At 42.0% G+C, this 19,276-nt stretch overlaps 6 protein-coding genes across 12 annotated transcripts in view; 2 read left to right on the forward strand and 4 right to left on the reverse strand.

Moving 5' to 3' along the window:
* LOC125721042 (kelch-like protein 10) overlaps positions 1–19,084 on the reverse strand; it is a 45,660-nt gene extending 26,576 nt beyond the window's left edge. Inside the window, exon 1 of the mRNA XM_048996980.1 lies at positions 18,723–19,084. The gene's annotated coding sequence lies outside the window, so the exon portion shown is untranslated. The remainder of the gene's footprint in view (positions 1–18,722) is intronic.
* The window catches only part of LOC125721033 (kelch-like protein 10), a 125,469-nt gene that overhangs the window by 16,386 nt on the left and 89,807 nt on the right, over positions 1–19,276 (reverse strand). The window lies entirely within an intron of this gene.
* The window catches only part of LOC125721037 (odorant receptor 131-2-like), a 69,113-nt gene that overhangs the window by 7,626 nt on the left and 42,211 nt on the right, over positions 1–19,276 (reverse strand). The gene's annotated exons all lie outside the window — the stretch shown is intronic.
* Positions 1–19,276, reverse strand: part of LOC125721038 (odorant receptor 131-2-like) — a 38,874-nt gene that overhangs the window by 4,087 nt on the left and 15,511 nt on the right. The gene's annotated exons all lie outside the window — the stretch shown is intronic.
* LOC125721036 (odorant receptor 131-2-like) lies at positions 493–2,691 on the forward strand. The gene is made up of 2 exons (XM_048996963.1): positions 493–533; positions 1,432–2,691. The coding sequence occupies exon 2, from the start codon at positions 1,442–1,444 to the stop codon at positions 2,405–2,407; it is 966 nt and encodes a 321-aa protein (XP_048852920.1). The 5' UTR covers positions 493–533; positions 1,432–1,441; the 3' UTR covers positions 2,408–2,691.
* LOC125721044 (odorant receptor 131-2-like) overlaps positions 6,962–19,276 on the forward strand; it is a 65,040-nt gene continuing 52,725 nt past the window's right edge. Inside the window, exons 1-3 of one of the 2 annotated variants that reach the window (XM_048996982.1) lie at positions 6,962–7,009; positions 7,824–8,524; positions 10,290–10,974. In XM_048996982.1, the coding sequence (XP_048852939.1) occupies positions 7,834–8,524; positions 10,290–10,318 (720 nt within the window). In that variant the 5' untranslated portion in view covers positions 6,962–7,009; positions 7,824–7,833 and the 3' untranslated portion in view covers positions 10,319–10,974. Of the gene's footprint in view, positions 7,010–7,823; positions 8,525–10,289; positions 10,975–19,276 lie in introns of those variants that run through there. The other variant, XM_048996983.1, reaches the window with a different exon arrangement.

Raw genomic sequence — 19,276 nt, forward strand, 5'->3', positions numbered from 1 at the left:
AACGTGTTTCAAACCATCATCCATCTCATCACTACTGTCCTACAAGTACTCAAGACTAATCACTTTGTCATAGGGGGGACCTTAAGTTCAATGTCAGTCCAAGCCACATTGCAGTTTTAAACCCATCCCCCCAATTACAAACCTAACCGCTTGTCATTTGTTTCTACAGCCTTAAAGTGATTATAAAAATTTACATCAGGGCTTTGTGTTACCCACTGTACTGTACCATATCACAATTGATTCATATGTTATTTCAGCACCCCCTTGTGGTGTTGATTGAACACTGCTGGAGATCAAAATGCAGATGTTTAGTTATTAGATGATGCTGTTTTCAGGCTGCTGACATACGCACGTCTCTACAGAGTTAATTTTTGTTTTTTAAATTTCAGTGACATCATTGGTGTGCTTATATTCCCAAGACACACCTGACAAGTAAGGATCCCTTGTCATTAATGTCCATGTATAAAGGTTTGTCCAGGATACCTTTTTCTTACCAGTATTGCTCATTGAGGACCCCTCAAAGCGCGCAATAGGTAATGTAATGTTCATAGGTCAGGAGAGGGAGTTTTTGATCTGACTAATTACCTGAAATCAAATCACAGAGTTATTCTTTTAGAGTCTTACAATGTTCTTTCTTTTTCATACTATGTGCTTTACTGAAAGCCAAATGTCATATACTTAGCTAATTAGACTGATAACATTTTGCGCTATATTTATAACAAAATACCACGTATATTATATAATACTCAGGAAGTTATTAGATTATATAACAATCAGGTAGTAATTAGGATAGAATCACCCTTTCATTTGTAGGATGACTTGACATGCTTATGACCTTCAAAATAAAATGAGAAATAAATCAAATTAGTCACTTGAAATGTTTTGAGACTGACTCTTGGACTTCCTGTTAAAATACATAATGTAAAATGCAGGTACATACAAAAAAATGACTGATATTCTGACAGGGAAAAGCAGGGGATAGTGCTGAAATTCTCGGAATCAGGACTCGGCAAACGTGCAGGTTTGGAATGTTGTGTGAATCATAGTTCAAAGTAGCAGCTATATAGAAAGGCAGAGACTCGTAGGGACTCAGCTCATAAGAGAGGTACTGAGGGTTACTTCAGGCAGCACATGGAGCATAAAGGCACACTCTGCCCATTTCCAGAATGCTCTCCTGTTCCTCAGGATGTCTGACTGATGTTAATATAGTGATCATTGACTTTCCAAGGCTTATAGTTTTAATTTCAATATGTACACACTGACTATATTTTTATGGTGCATTTGTAAAACAAGCAGGAAAAGGGCCCCATTATTTAGCGTGTTCAGTACATTTCAGCAGGTCTGTACAACCTGACAGTCCAGTGGTGACATGCTGTTCGCTGAAAAGAAAAAAACTCAATTTGCACATTTTCTCCTTCTCTTTGCTCCCAGGACACTGAAAATGGTGGAGAATTCGACAGGAATAGTGGATGGCAGCAAATGGTCAGAAATTCTCTCATTCGGGCCTCTCATCACAGAGGTGCTGGTGGGCATCTTCTTATACATCAACGGCCTCATGATCTTCACCTTCTTCATGAAGGAGGCCTTTCGCACTGATACCCGCTATATCCTTTTTGCCCACATGCTCTTTGTGGATTCCTCACTGCTGGTGGTGACCAGCTTGGTTGCGCTGCTGACCTACTACAGAGTGACGATCCCCTATGAGGCCTGCATAGTGCTCAACTTGGTCATGATGTGGCTGGAATTTTCCACGCCTCTGACCTTGGTGGCCATGTGCCTGGAGCGCTATGTGGCTGTGTGTAAGCCCCTAAGGCACGCTGCCATCTCCACGCCGAGGATTAGAGTGGTGGGCCTGCTCCTCATTTGGGGGCTGGGCTGTGTACCTGCCCTCGTCATCCTCCTTTCCTTCGCAGCCTTGGTCTCAGTGAAGCAGCTCACCATGAGAGTCTTGTGCTCCTTGGATGCACTGATTGTGATTGAGTGGCAGAAGTACCTCCAAATTGCTGTGTTCAAATTCTATTTCTTGCTCATGTCCATGGTCATCGCCTTCACATACGTCAAGGTGGCTGCGGCTGCCCGGTCTGCCTCTGGTAAAAACAGCAAGTCAAGCGCCAAAGGTACGAGGACAGTGGCACTCCATGCCATCCAGCTTCTCCTTTGCCTCATACAGCTACTTACGCCTTTCGTGGACATGGCTCTGCTAAAGATCAGCGTGGTGATCTACATCTATATCCGTTTTGTGAATTTCATAATGTTTGTGATAGCGCCGCGTTGCCTGAGTTCATTGATTTATGGTTTGAGGGACCAGAATTTCTTCCAGGCATTGAAACACTATGCTGTTTGTGGCCTGGATAAGAAGGTTCAACCAGCTGCTTCTCATTCCAGGAAGGTGGATCTGAGGCATTAATGTGAAGGAAGCAATGAGAGACACTGGATAAGACTGGATAGACTGTACATATTGGCTATTGTTATTATTATTGTCCATCCATCCATCCATCCATTTTCCAAACCGCTTATCCTACTGGGTCGTGGTTGGTCCGGAGCCTATCCCGGAAGCAATGGGCACGAGGCAGGGAACAACCCAGCATGGGGGTCCAGCCCATCGCAGGGCACACTCACACACCATTCACTCACACATGCACACCTATGGGCAATTTAGCAACTCCAATTAGCCTCAGCATGTTTTTGGACTGTGGGGGCAACCGGAGGAAACCCCACGACGACATGGGGAGAACATGCAAACTCCACATACATGTGACCCAGGCGGCCACTCGAACCTGAGTCCCAGAGGTGCGAAGCAATAGTGCTAACCACTGCACCACCATGCCGCCCCTATTATTATTATTATTATTATTATTATTATTATTATTATTATTATTATGCAAAGTTTAACTGCATATTCCTCATTTGAATGTCATTATGATGTGTTAAATGCTAATAACTAAATTGCGCTTTTTCGTTGGTCTCTGCATGTGGTTTAATTTTGAAATCACACTCATCTTCATGCTTCATCTAATATTCATTTTAAAAGAATAAGCTAAGGTTTTCCCAGCCCACCCATCCTTCTACTGCTTTTCCAGATCAGGGTCACAAGGAACTTTCAGTCCATAAACTTACCAGAGCTGTAGAGATGACCTGTGACCTGACAGTAATGCTGCCTTTGACCTTCCCAGCAGATCCAGGATGACAGCTGATGATCTGAATGGCCAAAGCATATCAGCTAATATAACCTGCAGTTTGGATAGAGTTCAGTGAATCTGTACTGTTACCTGTATAACTCAAATCTGAAGGTATCATACATATGGACCATCTTAATGTTGTATAAGCTCCTCAAGGCCATGTTTGTAGTGTTCCTATAGTGTTCTCACTTTCTGTGAATAAACCCATGCTGCGGAGCCGTAAGCGGATTGTCACCACCTTCCTTTCCTGTCTGTACCATGCCCCTGAGTTCATAGCAGAAGCACCCCATTCCTTAACACCTACACTTTGTTTACAGTTCAGTGAACCTGAACTGTTCCCTGAATAACTCATATCTGCAGGTATCGTACATAAGGAACATCTTAATGTTGTATAAGCTCCTTAAGGCCATGCAGCACATGGCGATTTCCATACTCTAACTTTTAGAGTCATGCAAAAGACCGAAAAAAGTCTTCATTTGTCAGCTGCAATTCACCAGCGCTTCCCGCAAATATAACCTGCAAGCTCTGAGGTACTGATACATCTATTAGCTGCTGTGCTCCCTGCAGCTGAGTCACACACAGGAATTTTCATGAAATTAGAAAGGCAAAGATACAACTCGAAGCATGTTAACAGGTGTTGCCCACTGTATTCACAGTTATTACTTCTTCAGCACTGCATGTGCAGGCAGCAGAGTGTATGTGGTGTTTTCATTAGGTCACATTAAGGCTGCAATCAGGCCTGTTGTTCAGAAGGCCTCAGCACTGACTAGGCCCAGGCAGAGAGCTGTGGGGTCCGGCACTGTCACAAGGCAGCTCATCTCCACAGGGAAGCCCTGTTCGCTCAGCAGCAGAACAAACAAGCCGTCCATCACAGGACTGACATTAATAATTGATGAGTGTTAATGGCAGCACAGGGGAGAGGTGTGGAGGCAGGACCAGCTCAGGCTCCCACATGATGGAGGTCCTTCCCCAGAGCAGGGAGCACGTTCAGCCTCTGTAATCATCACGCACTCGACAGCTCAGCAGGGAAATTCTGCTGTTCCACTAACTAGAGACTGGAGTTAGTGCCTAAGCCTGAAATCTCATAAAATGTTGTCTTCCTGTAGTACCACAACCCTAACTATTATTTATATTGACTACAACAAATTATCGGCACTCCTGGAATTTTTCCAGAAAATGCACCATTTCTCCCAGATAATTGTTAAAATTATAAATGTTTTGGTATACACATGTTTATTTCCTTTATATGCATTGGAACAACAACAAAAAAACATAGAAAATAAGCCAAATTTGATATCATTTCAGACAAATCTCAAAAACTGGTCCGGACAAAATTATTGGCAGCCTCAGCTTAATATTTGGTTGCGCGTCCTTTGTAAAAAATAACTGAAATCAATCGCTTCCTATAGCCATCAACAAGCTTGTTACACCCCTCACCTGGAATTTTTGACCACTCTTCTTTTGCAAACTGCTCAAGGTCTCTCAGATATGAAGGCTGCCTTCTCCCAAAAGCAATTCTGAGATCTCTCCATAAGTGTTCAATCAGATTTAGATCCGGACTCATTGCTGGCCACTTCAGAACTCTCCAGTACATCGTGTTCTTTTCTTCAAAAGGCCTCATTTCGTTTTCTGTAAACAGTAGAATGATGAGCTTTACCAAACAGCTCTACTTTGGTCTCATCTGTCCACAAGACGTTCTCCCAGAAGGATTTTGGCTTCCTCAAGTACATTTTGGAAAACTCCAGTCTGGCTTTTTTATGTTTCTGTGTCCTTCTGGGTCTCCTGCCATCGTGTTTCTTTTTGTTCAGATGTCGATGGATAGATCGACCTGACACTGTTTCACCCTGAGTCTGCAGAACAGCTTGAATTTGTTTAGAAGTTGATTGTGGCTGTTTATCCACCATTCGGACTATCCTTCATTGCAGTCTTTTATCAATCTTTCTCTTCCGTCCACGTCCAGGGAGATTAGCTACAGTGCCATGTCTTGTGAACTTCTTGACTATGTTGTGCACAGTGGACAGAGGAACATGAAGATCTCTGGAGATCGACTTGTAGCCTTGAGATTGTTGATATTTTTCCACAATTTTTGTTCTCAAGTCCTCAGACAATTCTCTGCTCTTCTCTCTGTTCTCCATGCTTAGTGTGGCACACAGACACACAACAGAAAGGTTGAGTCAACTTTTCTCCATTTTAACTGGTGTCAGGAGTGTTTGCTATATTGCCAGCACCTGTTTCTTGCCACAGGTCCGTTCAAATGAGCATCATATGCTTGAAATAAAATGACTTGCCATCGATTTTGCCCAATTTAAGTGCCAATAATTTTGTCTGGCCTATTTTTGGAATTCTGTGTGAAATGATGTCAAATTTGGCTTTTTTCTCTGTTTTTTTGATGTTGTTCCAATACACATAAATGAAATAAACATGTGTATACCGAAATATTTCTAATTGTAACAATTTTCTTGGAGAAATGGTGAATTTTCTGGAAACATTCCGGGGGTGCCAATAATTTCGGCCATGACTGTATATATTTGAGTGGTTATGGGAGACAAATACATGTAATGCCAAAGTAAAAAGCCCATCTGAACTATCAAAAGCAATCAGTAGAGGCGTATGAAACTCTGTTGGAGGGATGTTACATCATTCTTCCATCATCTGGTGTTACGGGAAAAACGATGAAAAAACATTGTCTGAGGTAGTGTTGCTGTGTCCTTTATTTATCTGATTGCAATAAAGTGACTCTGATAGTCATGGCAGGGGGCTTGTATTGTGCTTATGGACACATTAAGTCACAGTTGTGCCCTGTGGCTGGGGACTTCGCCACCTGGAATATTCCACACTTCACTGTGACACAGATGATCATTCAGAATGACCTTGTAACTATTGGCATTTGCTTTGCCCTAAAAGTGGCTGACTGGGCCTAAATGATACCAGGAAAATGTATTTCCCACCATATACGACCCAGAACCTACCGCTCAACCATGTCATTTGCTTTTGACTTGTCCTTCACAGCCTAAATATATGTTAAGGTGAGTTGGGGTTACCAAACTACCCATAAGTGTGACTGTTCTGTGAATGTGTCCTCTGATGAGTTGGTACACCATCTTGGGTCGTTCCCTCCTATGGGCCACAAGGCTCCTGACCCCCTGTGACCCCAGACAGGATAAGCGGACAGAAAATAGATGGATCTATAGCCATGTAAATCCTGGACAGCAGAGCCGGTCCAGGACTTCTATACATAACTCATGAGCTACACCTTTATGAAAGTTCTTATTTTCAGTCAACTCATGTGTTTCCTTTAGGGTTACCTGTGTAGTTCTGTTGTCTGTTAGACACCTATAGCTCCCATAATCTTCACCAGATTTAAACACCTTTCGCTCACTGACTATTAAATCTTTTCTCTGCAAATCACCAGTATTCACCAAACCATGACACTTCACCACTGCATTGTTTAGCAATTCCTGCTGCCCATGACTGACAGTACACAATAATCCCAACAAGTGTGAGTTACAAAGCATGATGATGAAATCTGGGGCCAAAGGCCTATTGGAGAACTGTACCCTATGGTGTTGGTTGATCAAAATGCTGGAGAACAAAATGCAGATGTTTAATCACTAGATGGCGATGTTTTCAAGCTGCTGATATACACTCATCTCCAGAGAGTCCATTTCTTGTTTTTGATTTTCAGTGACATCATTGGTGTGCTTCTATTCCCAGGATTACACCTGAGAAGTAAGGATCCCTTGTCATTGGTGTCTGTGTATAAAGGTTTGGCCAGAATAACTGTTTCTTACCAGTATTGTTTACTGAGGACACTTCAAAGCGCATAAAAGGTAATGTAACGTTCGTGATTCAGGAGAGGGAATTTTGATCTGACTGAGTACCTAAAATCAAAACACTGACTAATACTTTTATGGTCTTACAATGTTCTCTTCTCATGTAGCTAATATTAGCCAATCAGACTGTCTGATAACTTTGTATACTTTATTCATAATAGATTAACACTTTTATAACAGCCAGATTGATTTTCGGATGATATCACTTTTCAGTTGTAGGAGGCCTTGACATACTTATGACCTCAAACATAAACGTAAAAAAATCAGTGAAATTTGTTACATGGAATGTTTTGATACTTAAATTGCACAATGCAGAAAGCAGACGTATCCAAAAAAATGACCCTGATATTCTGACAGGGAAAAGCAGGGAATAGTACTGAAATTCTTGGAATCACGACTCAACAAACGTGCAGGTTTGGGATGTTGTGTGAATCATAGTTCAATGTAGCAGCTATATAGAAAGGCAGAGTCTCCTAGGGACTCAGCTCATAAGAGAGGTACTGAGGGTTACTTCAGGCAGCACATGGAGCGTAAAGGCACACTCTGCCCGTTTCCAGAATGCTCTCCTGTTCCTCAGGATATGTCGTGGATGTCAATACAGTGGACAATGATTTTCCAAGGCTTTTGGGAATCATTTCAGTACCTATGTATATGACATATTCATAAAATAAGCAGGAAAATGATCATGTTACTCAGGCTGTTCAATAGATTTCAGGGGCCGTTTTAAATCTTACAGCCTAGTGATAACAGTGTTTACCAAAAATAATAAAGGAAAACCATCTGCTCATTTTCCCCTTCTCTTTGTTCCCAGGAAACTCAAAATGGCAGACAATATGACAGGAATAACCAATGGCAGCAAATCATCAGATACTGTCCCTCCAAAGCGTTTCATGCTCGATGTGATAATCATTCAGGTGCTGGTGGGCATCTTCTTATACATCAACGGCCTCATGATCTTCACCTTCTTCATGAAGGAGGCCTTTCGCACTGATACCCGCTATATCCTTTTTGCCCACATGCTCTTTGTGGATTCCTCGGTGATGGTGACGACAAACCTGGCTGTGCTGTTTATGCACTATGGTGTGGTGATCCCCTTTGAGGTCTGTATAGTGCTCAACCTGATGATGACCTGGTTGGATTTCTGCACGCCTCTGACCTTGGTGGCCATGTGCCTGGAGCGCTATGTGGCTGTGTGTAAGCCCCTAAGGCACGCTGCCATCTCCACGCCGAGGATTAGAGTGGTGGGCCTGCTCCTCATTTGGGGGCTGGGCTGTGTACCTGCCCTCGTCATCATCTTTTCTTGCACAGCCTCAGTCTCAGTTAAGCAGCTCAGCATGAGAGTCTTGTGCTCCATGGATGCACTGATTGTGATTGAGTGGCAGAAGTACCTCCAAATTGCTGTGTTCAAATTCTATTTCTTGCTCATGTCCATGGTCATCGCCTTCACATACGTCAAGGTGGCTGCAGCTGCCCGGTCTGCCTCTGGTGACAACAGCAAGTCAAGCGCCAAAGGTACGAGGACAGTGGCTCTCCATGCCATCCAGCTTCTCCTTTGCCTCATACAGCTACTTACGCCTTTCGTGGAGATGGCTGTGTTACAGATCAGCGTGGTGATCTACGCCAAAATCCGCATTGTCAATTTTGTTGTCTTCATGATAGCTCCACGATGCCTGAGCCCATTGATCTATGGTTTGAGGGACCAGAACTTCTTCCAGGCATTGAAACACTATGCTGTTTGTGGCCTGGATAAGAAGATTCAACCAGATGCTCCTCATTTAGTTCCAAAGACTTGGCACTGAGGCATTAGTTTCGCTCTATGGCACCTTCACATTATGCTTGTTACTCAGTACTGTCTTACATATTTTACCCTCTAGTCAGTTCATGTATATAGAGCCATGCCAGTGTGTCCTTATATCCACACCTTTTGTACCAAGTAAAATTCCGTGTGCATGTTTGTACTTGCTGAAAAATCTAATCATAGTATAATCAGCTAAGATTCTATCAGCCAATCGATCTTTTAACCATTTATCCAGTCGGGGTCCCAGGGAAGTTTCAGTACATAAATTAAACAAACCTGTAAACACAAACCCATGACGTGACAGTAATACTGCCGCTTACACTCCCAGCAGATCCAGGGTGACTCAGATAGATGATGATTTGAATGACCAAAGCACATCAGCTAATATAACCTGCAGTTTGTCTACAGTTCAGTGAATCTGTACTGTTACCTGTATAACTCATATCTGCAGGTATTATGCAAGCGGAATATCCCACTGTAGTATAAGCTCCTTAGGCCAGATAGCACATGGTAAATTCCACTGCAATTCACCAGCGCTTCCCAGAAGTATAACCTGCAAGCTCTGAGGTACTGATCCATATATTAGCTGCTGTGCTCCCTGCAGTTGAGTCACACACAGGCATTTTTGTAAAATAAGAGAGGCACAGATACAAGTCGAGGCATGTTAACAGGTGTTAGTGACTGCATTCACAGTTAGTATTGCAAGTGCAAGTACTGGAGTGTATGTGGTTTTTCCATTAGGCCAGACTAAGGCTGCAATCAGGCCTGTTGTTCAGAAGGCCTCAGCACTGACTAGGCCCAGGCTGAGATCTGTGGGGTCCCGCACTGTCACAAGGCAGCTCATCTCCACAGGGAAGCCCTGTTTGCTCAGCAGCAGAACAAACAAGCCATCTATCACAGGACTGACATTAATAATTGATGAGTGTTAATGGCAGCACAGGGGAGAGGTGTGGAGGCAGGACCAGCTCAGGCTCCCACATGATGGAGGTCCTTCCCCAGAGCAGGGAGCACGTTCAGCCTCTGTAATCATCACGCACTCAACAGCTTAGCAGGGAAATTTTGTTGTTCCAAAAGCTAGAGACTGGAGTTAGTGCCTAAGCCTGAAATCTCATAAAATGTTGTCTTCCTGTAGTACCACAACCCTAACTATTATTTATATTGATTACAACATTTAACTACCACAATATTAACATGACTTGAGACTGAATCCTTGCTTTGATAAAAGGGTGAAGGATGTGTGATCATGTGACTACACCAGGAAAACCCCCCATATACAGTAGACCACTGGGCTCTTCTCACCATGTTGTTTATTTTTGGGAAATACTGCTTGTTCATGACTTTAATGGACATTTCCATTGCTGCAGGCTGCTGGCTGTGTCACCTAACATCTAAAAGCAAGATATATGCCCTTTAGTCCACAGTTGCTGATGAAGCCATTCCCTCAGACATGACCTTAGCCCCTTTGCCTCTGTTTCTCAGGAAACACCAGTGAGATGAGCTCCTGCTAAAGCTTTTCGAACAACAACAACAACAACTCCGTTCTCAAAACTACTGGAATCTCACCTATCAGCTCTCGGTTTAATAATTATGGACAGCAGGGCCAGTCCAGGACTTTTATACCTAACTCAGGAGCTACTTATTAGCGCTAATTTTCATCATTTGTTTCTGCAGCCTTAAAGTGATTATAAAAATTTACATCAGGGCTTTGTGTTACCCACTGTACTGTACCATATCACAATTGATTCATATGTTATTTCAGCACCCCCTTGTGGTGTTGATTGAACACTGCAGGAGATCAAAATACAGATGTTCAATCATTAGATGGTGCTGTTTTCGGGCTGCTGACATACGCACATCTCCACAGAGTTAATTTTCGTTTTTTAAATTTCAGTGACATCATTGGTGTGCTTATATTCCCAAGTCACACCTGACAAGTAAGGATCCCTTGTTATTAATGTCCGTGTATAAAGGTTTGTCCAGGATACCTTTTTTTAATACACCCAGGTGCCATTTATTTTGAAATTAGGCTCAAATGTAGAAAATGTTCTAGCAGAAGTCTTGGACAATCTCTGAATTACATAGTAATCTGACTTCTTCTGAAGCTGTGAGAAATTGTTCATCTGCATTTGCTGCATTGGTACTTGTTGATGTGCGTGTGCCCTGCTTAAGGAGTAAAGGGGAGATCACATGCATAGCTGATTTTCTGTAATTTTATAGCCTGAATAAAAATAAAATATTCTCTTCGTACAGGAACCAAGTCTCTGGATAGATATTTCTACAAAAGAGCCATTTAGTTATTTCTAGAAAAATATATAGAGCCAATGAAAGGACCTGGCGTCATAGTAGCACAGATCTCTGTCCGTGGTGCTGAATTCTCTAATTGATGGACTGGTTCTGAATGAATAGACCAGCTGGCCAACGTGTCTGTGCCACTGACTGGCACCCTGACATATAACGACTTTTAACAATGAGGGGGGAAAAGTCCAGACAGGAAATTAGTCAACAGTAATTAGTAATCACACATAGTTCTCATTTATCATGATGTAAAATTCAAAAACCTTTTTCTATTATTACAGTTTTTGCCCGTTGCTTGAACACGTTTTGCAAAACTTGGCTCATCATGTCAAAACTCCACACACAAGAAAATAAGACACGACACTGGGAAATAAACCATTCACATCTATGTCAAATTGAAACTCTGCTATCAAAACCTAACAATCCTTTGTCAAAATGTCGCTCTAATGACAAAATGAAACCCACTTGCATCATATGAATACACTTACAAATCAGCAGCAACACACTAGTCTACTTTATATAAAACACGGCAGGCTTTTGTTTGCACTGTTTTTATTCAGTTCCACAGAAGGCACGTTTTCACAACCCCCAAAAAATGAAATACTAAATACTGTACATTACAGTCGTGTACTTTACAGTAAATTCAGTTAAAGCAACAATAAAACAAATAATACACTACTGTAAACACAGAAAAACACAATTGTGCATAAGTGGACTTATGGATCCTGCCGTCTGTTGGGGTCTGGCCACAGAATCTCATCAACATCACAAGCAATGTCTGCTCTTGCTAAGCATCAGGGAAAATATCCCCTTGTGTGCCGAATCCATCCATGGATTGACCTTACCTCAATGTCTCCGCAGGCCTGTTCCATTGCCTGCAGAAGAGGCGTGCGGGCATGTGGTTGGCGGTCATATACGCGCCATCTCCAAGCGGAAAAAAACTCTTCTATAGGGTTGAGAAATGGCGAGTAAGGGGGCAAATACACAACTTCAAATTGATCATGGTTGGTGAACCAGTTCCGGATGATAGCAGCCCGATGGAAACTGACATTATCCCAGACAACAACAAACCTGGTCTGTCCTGTACAACTGCATCATGAAGTGCATCTAGAAATGTGATTATGTGTTGCGCATTATATGGACCCAGTTTGGAATGATGGTGCAGTAGCTACGTCGTCTACTTTTGCTAAGGTTGAATCCAGCCTCGTCAACGTAAATAAATTCATGAGGCTGAGCAGCTCCATTCACGTCCAAGATTCTCTGCAACAAAAAATACATATTGTAGATGGCATTACTCAAAACACACAACTACACTACTACACATACAGAACCGCCCCACCCCACCACACAGGTACCTGTGTAGCTTTCCGAATATGTCTATGTGGTACTGATCAAATGGTACATATTCAGCTGTTACTGGACTGCACCCATTCTGTATTGTAAATGTAAAGGACTGTTACACTTACCTGTACATATTCATGTCGAAGTCCTTTGACCCTGACACTGTTCCTCTCAATTGGGACCCTGTACAGTTGCTTCATGGTCATGTTGTGCTTTACCAGGATGCGTCTGATAGTGGTAATGCTTACTCGATTTATGTTGTTGAATACCTGCCTATCTTCAAGTATTTGTTGTTGTAGCTGGTGGACACGGATTGCATTGTTTGCTCTCACTAGGTTCACAATGGCAAGTTCCTGCTGTTGTGTGAACAGGTGCTGCCGTCCACCCCCAGTAGGTCTTTTAGCCATTCAGTAGAAAAATGCAACCACAAATTGTTATCGGTTTGCTTCTTTTTTACAGTACTGTATGTGCTTTACTGTGTATACCATACACAGTACTGAAACATCTCAACACGTTATCATCGTATGTTTCACAAAACTACTACTTTTGTATTATTATTTTTGCATTAGTCACCCTGAAATACAGTACATGTGATACGGCAATGTGATATGGTACAGTATTGTAAATACTCTAGATACAGTCTGAGTAGAGTAGAGAGTTGAAGACATACCTGTTTTCCAGTCGGAATGTCCTTATTATGGATGAAACTGTGAAACGGCTTAGATTAGGGTGGACTCTCTGCCCAGCTTCCCTCACAGCCAGGCCATGGTTTATGACATGGTCCACCAAAGTTGCTCTTATGTCATCAGAAATAATGGTCCTTGCATAGCCTCTTCGACCACTTCCTCCTCTCTCTCTCTGCCTGTCTTCCTCTTCCTCTACCTCTGCCTCTAGCTCTCCCTGCTTCCAAACTTCTCAAAATGGCTTAAGTGAGGTGTATTTGTAGCTGGCTGATTGGTGTTCCATTTTGTAAGTAAGCATTTTCAGGTGTGTGTCTAAGTATTTTCAATTGCCCAATGTGTTTTGTATTTTGAATAGATGTGTTTTCCCACTGGTACCCTGAGATTTCATTTTTGAATGAAGTGTCTTATGTATGACATAGTGTGTAGTGTGCAGGAGTAAGTGTGTTGTAGAAAGGAGTGAGTGTGTTGCAGAATTGCAACTAAAGTGCTAACCAGAACTTTTATTTAAGGTATGGTTGCACTTTGTTTAAGGTATAGTAACAACAACTTCAAGTTACGTTACTTTGGTTTAAGCATGTGTCTATAGTGTTCAAGCAATGGGTAAAAACTGTAATAGCAGCAGCAAAGCTAACACCCGCAACCAAAAAGCGTAATGTTCCTAATAGAGTGGCTGATCTGTCCTGAAATCGTAAAACTGAAAAGTTTTCAAACACAGTATGTATATTATATAACATGTTGGATAAATAGATGTAATTTATTGGTGACTTCGTGTACATTGAAGTTTCTGCCTTTTAAACAACTATAAAGTAATGTTGTTTGTTATATAAAAAATGTACATTTAAATGTATGAAACAAAAAATGTATACACACACACATTACATTTTCGTTAGCTGTAAAATACAGTGAAGTGAAATCTCCATTATTTGCGTTGCAATATTCCACCACTAGGGGGCAATTTTGGACGGAGGAATCTCTTTAATGGCTGTTACCAACAGAAATGTTTGCTGCTACAGTATTCAGCTTTCTGGGTGTCCTGCAAAAAGAACTAGATGACTACAAGTAGGTATGGAATGCACACTGCCCACCTGACAAACCAGAAGCCACTTTTTGAAATGTAAATATTGTTATTGAAACATTTTGTTGGATTGCACTCTAGGTTTAATGGAAGAAACTGTGGATTCCATGTATCTCCTGAAAATCTTCATAGTCTTTGTGGAGACAATGATCTTCAAATTCACTTTGAGGTCTTGCAGAGACAAAATGAACTTGCTCCACCAGTCAGCTGGGTTACTGCCATGGAGAATTATATTGCATTCAAAAGTGTATTAGGTCTATAAGGTAATTCTGCTAACAAATTGTACAAAGCTCTCAAAATTATTTTGGTTTTCAGACAACAAATAACATTTTTCCAGCCTTTGTTCTCCAAATAAGACATTTATTTAAACGTTGTATACAAAAATAAATTAAGCATGTTCAATAAGAACACTTTGGCCATTATACATATTGCTGTGTATAGAGCCATTAAACTGCCCCCTTAAAGCTTTTTACTGCCAAACAAAGCTGTCAGGTCAAAAATCACACTGTTAAAAATGAAGTATAAAAGAATACAAAAATAACTTCTAACAACTTATAACACTTATTCAATAAGATTATAGAACAACATAATCATTGCATTGCAATTCAATCACCAGAGGTGGCGTGGAGTACAATAATTAACAGCTTGGCTTCAGGGAATGCCAAACCCTTCAGGGAATCCCAGTGTTATTTAACTGTCCCATTCTGTGTCCCTTCCCTGTTTGGCCAGTAGGTGTCATTGGTCATCTCGTCCCACGTGTTGTCAGTCTTTCTTGTCCTCCCCTGTTGTCAGTCTGTAGCGTTTCCCTTGTTCCCTGCCAACCACTTGTTGAGCACGTGGTTACCTGTAATTTCAATTCATTAACTTACTGTTTGCCATAGGCTTTTAAATACATTATAAATAATTTAAAAAAATAACATAACAAGAGATAATACTATGAATTTCCTCACTGATTAATTGTGTTGTGGGTTGGAACTCAGTATGGAGTCCCCACAAAGATACAGATACCTTATATGTGTGTGTGTGTGTGTGTGTGTAGCAGGGCCGTAGCACATCTTCTTCTTTGTGTTCAGGAATTGCTTCTTGTAGGTTAAGTTAGAATGGTTTTCACAGTTCTTTGGTCTGGAGATCAGGCTGATTAATCACAGTTGATTTTTGTGGACAATCAACCATATACATATGTACATATATATGTGTGTGTGTGTGTACAGTAGTGTGCAAAAAATCATAAGCAGTCAAAAGAAATTGTGTGATGTCACGATTGTTACGGTTTGTAGCAGCTAATCACTGCTGTTAATAGCAGCTAATAGCTGCTGTCTGTAGCAGCTAAACTACTGTTAATATAACTGCTAATAACATAACAATTTTCCCGTTTTTTGTGTAATAAAGTATATAATGTAGTAATGTGGTGTGTTTTTGATTCAAATATGTTAGTATGGTATTGGCAAGATATTATTGTATCAGCCTTTATTACATTAAGGGGGAAAATTAGCACATTATTGGCAGTTATTACATTAACGGTAGGTATCATATGTGCCCTTGAGAGGTAAAGTGGGCTATCCCACATGTCAGTCAAAAATGACTGTCCAATATTAATTATTGAGGGTCTATCTATCTTTTAAATATACTGAGATCTGTGCTACCTATGATACATATCAATTGTAGGGTATAGACACACTGATTTTTTTTTTTTTTAATTCAACTTTGGAGCTCATTTTCTCAAAACTTTGTTTTTGTGGGATAGCCCACTTTACCTCTCAAGGGCACATGTTATATAGGTCTAATGTACGAAGCATTAACGTTAGACATGATAAGCTGGTTACCCACCAGGCAGGCAGATGGGGGCAGGTGGGCGAGGTGCAGCGTACTGTACGAAGCGGGGGTGCGCAGGCACTGTGCAGCAGCTGAAGCTCCTCTTAGGTGCAATCATTTCCTGCGCACGGCACCAGCTGCCTTTCACTGCATTGAAACATTCCACTTTTGCAGTTACGTTGAAGCCATCGGAGCCTCCCATCGCAAACAGCAAGCCGTCCACCACTGCGATGCCGAAATAGCTTCTTTGTTGTCTCATGGGAGGCCCAGCGTGCCACTGGTTAATTGCAGGGTCATAGACCTCCATAGTCCGCACTGGATGAGCCCCGTTGGTACCGCCCACCTGCGAGACACCAATGGTAAGTGATCACTCGGGTACCAAACAGATAAGTAAATATCAGCTTTCTCGAAGTCAGGAACTCTTAAGGAATTATCGCCCTATAATAGCAGGCTGCACAGAACCTCCCATTGTCTATATAGGACACAAGCTTATAACTAATTTGTGTTCAACATACATGTCAACATAACTGCAGTGAAAAAAAGGGAATTTGGGCAACAGAAAACCTGTACAATTCAGCGAAAACTGTCAACCATCAAAAAAATACTTCTTATGATCATATATTTTGCTTTTATTATTATTTTTATTAGTACTAAAAATAATACTTGTAGTCAGACACTGAAAAAAAAAACAAACAGAGCAATTACGTCTGGAACTACAGAATATAACTGTAATCAAAAATCTAAGCTTTACTAAGCGTATTCGTTTATAACCCAGATATGCAGGGAGCATATGTGTATTGAGATGGGCCTTCCCAGCAGGTCATTTCATCCACTGAATTCTTTTGTTTGTTTTAAGCGCATTACAATCTGTGACACAGCAGCAGCGACAAAAAATATGAGTCTCAGATAAATCTTGAGATTTGACTCCTTTGTTTCAGAGTACAAGAAAGGAATCACTCACCGCATAGATGTTTCCCTGATATGCCGCTACTCCAAGGCCACGTCGGCGAGTGCGCATGGGAGCGATCAAGGTCCATTCGCCCGTGAGTGGATCATAGCACTCCGCAGTGGAAGTGGTCTGAGCTCCATTGCTACCCCCACAAATGTATATCTAGGAAAGATGGTTCACAAGTGATGTGTGTTATGCTGTACATGATTGGAGATGGAGATCTAAAAAGCGTAAATGTACATTTAGCTAATGGATGTTTAATCCATCCACCTTCCATAAAAGTCTATTCAGTACAGGGTGGTGGTGAACCTGGAGCCTACCACAGGAAGCACATGGGCATTGGTAGGGAATTTACAGTTAGTTGTGATCATTTCCCTTGTGAACCGCAGCTTAATCAGCTAATTAAGTTCACTAGGTTTGTTTGAATAGGGAAATCTGCAAATTGTTTAGGATTCTGACCCCCCAGGACTGGAATTGGGTAAAGCTCCTACGTTAACACCAGTTATTGTATCTCACAAGTCTTGGGCTGTGGGCAAAATTGCAAAAACACAGAGCTGGACACCACAGCACTGCCCAATGTGCCACTAATGCAGAGCGACAATGCAAGGTCATTTATGTTTTATCTAAACACTGACGTTTACTGAATAAACAATTATGGATTGAAATCAACCATTTGAAGACAAAGCGAGCTACTGAGTATGTAACATAATCAATTTCAAGGGGAAAATGATGGTAACCACAGGCAGACGCCCTCCTATTAACCTACCTTTCCATTCAGGGTGGTGGCACTGGCATCCTGTCGCTCCTCATGCATGGGCTGGATGATGGTCCACTCATTGGCATTTGGGTCATATCGCTCTACAATATTCAGAGGCGACACGTCTAAACGGCCACCCATCACATAGATGAAGCCGTTACTTACGGCCACACTGACACAACAGCGGCGCCAGTGCATAGGGGCCATGTGCTGCCATGTCCGTGCGACGGGGTCAAATCTGAGCACAGCATCGGTGAAATTATGGCCATCATAACCCCCAAAACAATACATGAAGCCATTTAAACACACACTGCCATGGCCGGACTGGCGAGTCTCCTGCCCCTGTGTTATATCCACCCAGCGGTCGGCCCGGGTGTCATAGGCTTCAATCCAGTTTGTCGTGCGCATGTTCCATCCACCAACAGCCAGCAAAATGTCAGAGGGCAAGCGCGGGCGGATCAGTGGGTTCTCAAAATCAGATCGTGGACGTTCATCATGAAGATCATAGATGACCTTCAGTACATTAGTGATGATTGGCCTGCACGCCACATTGGCCTTCACTAGATCGTTGGCTTTGACGATTTTCATGAAGTATTCCGGATCCATACGAGCCATCCGAATCTACACAGGAAACAATGAGAGAATGAGAGAATTCCCATGAGTTCCTTAGTGCTTTCTGTGAATCTCTGGAGATGAGCAATTCCTAACATTAAGGATACAGCAGTAAGTGCAAATTTTTATTTCTTTAGCTGAAGCCATTTACTTTGAAAGTCTCAGATGTGTCAGCTAACACTTGTTTAATGTAAGACATCTGAGTGTTTTGTTTTCCATTATTTGTTACACTCTCCTCCTAGGTGTAATACCTGGAAGCCTTGGTTGTACACTTATGGGACATGGAAATGGAGGTTCAGTCTTTAGCTACAGTAATAAGGACTTCACTCAATGAGCATTCTATTGTTATATACACAAGTCAATGAGAACATAGTATAACTATACTCACCTTGGCCAATAGGACTGAAATGTGGGCCTCTCGGGTGGCAGGCTCGTGCTCGATCCACCGGAGGATGGCCTCAAACACCACATCCTCTTCTCTGACATTAAGCTCATCCTGCTCGATGATGTCAGAAAGTTGTTCAAGACTTAGTTCTGGGAACTCATTTGAGCTGATGGCAACCTCCTTGAAGTTTTTCAAGATTAAGTTGAATGCAGACTGGTGCAGCTCGTTTACGCAGTAGACATCGGCGATTTTAAGAAGGCCAATGCAGTTGTTGAGGCAGAGCTGCTCATGCAGGAAATCACAGCAGCGCTGCACGATGCCCAAGACACTGAGATAATCAGCAGCTACCAGGAGGTTCTCCACATTCTCAGCTGTGATGACCACAGAGTATGTGTAGGCATACTCTATGACCTGCCTCAGTGTTTCTGGGGAAATGCCTGGGAGTTGGTACTCCCGCTTTCCTGAATCATTCCAGTCACTGGCGACCAGAGCCCTGAAACACAATCCAGAAGTGACTCATCTAATAAATATCGGTTTTGCAGGCAAAGTTAAATAAG

Source organism: Brienomyrus brachyistius, unplaced genomic scaffold (assembly GCF_023856365.1).
Source record: "Brienomyrus brachyistius isolate T26 unplaced genomic scaffold, BBRACH_0.4 scaffold27, whole genome shotgun sequence".
Classification (NCBI taxonomy): domain Eukaryota; kingdom Metazoa; phylum Chordata; class Actinopteri; order Osteoglossiformes; family Mormyridae; genus Brienomyrus; species Brienomyrus brachyistius.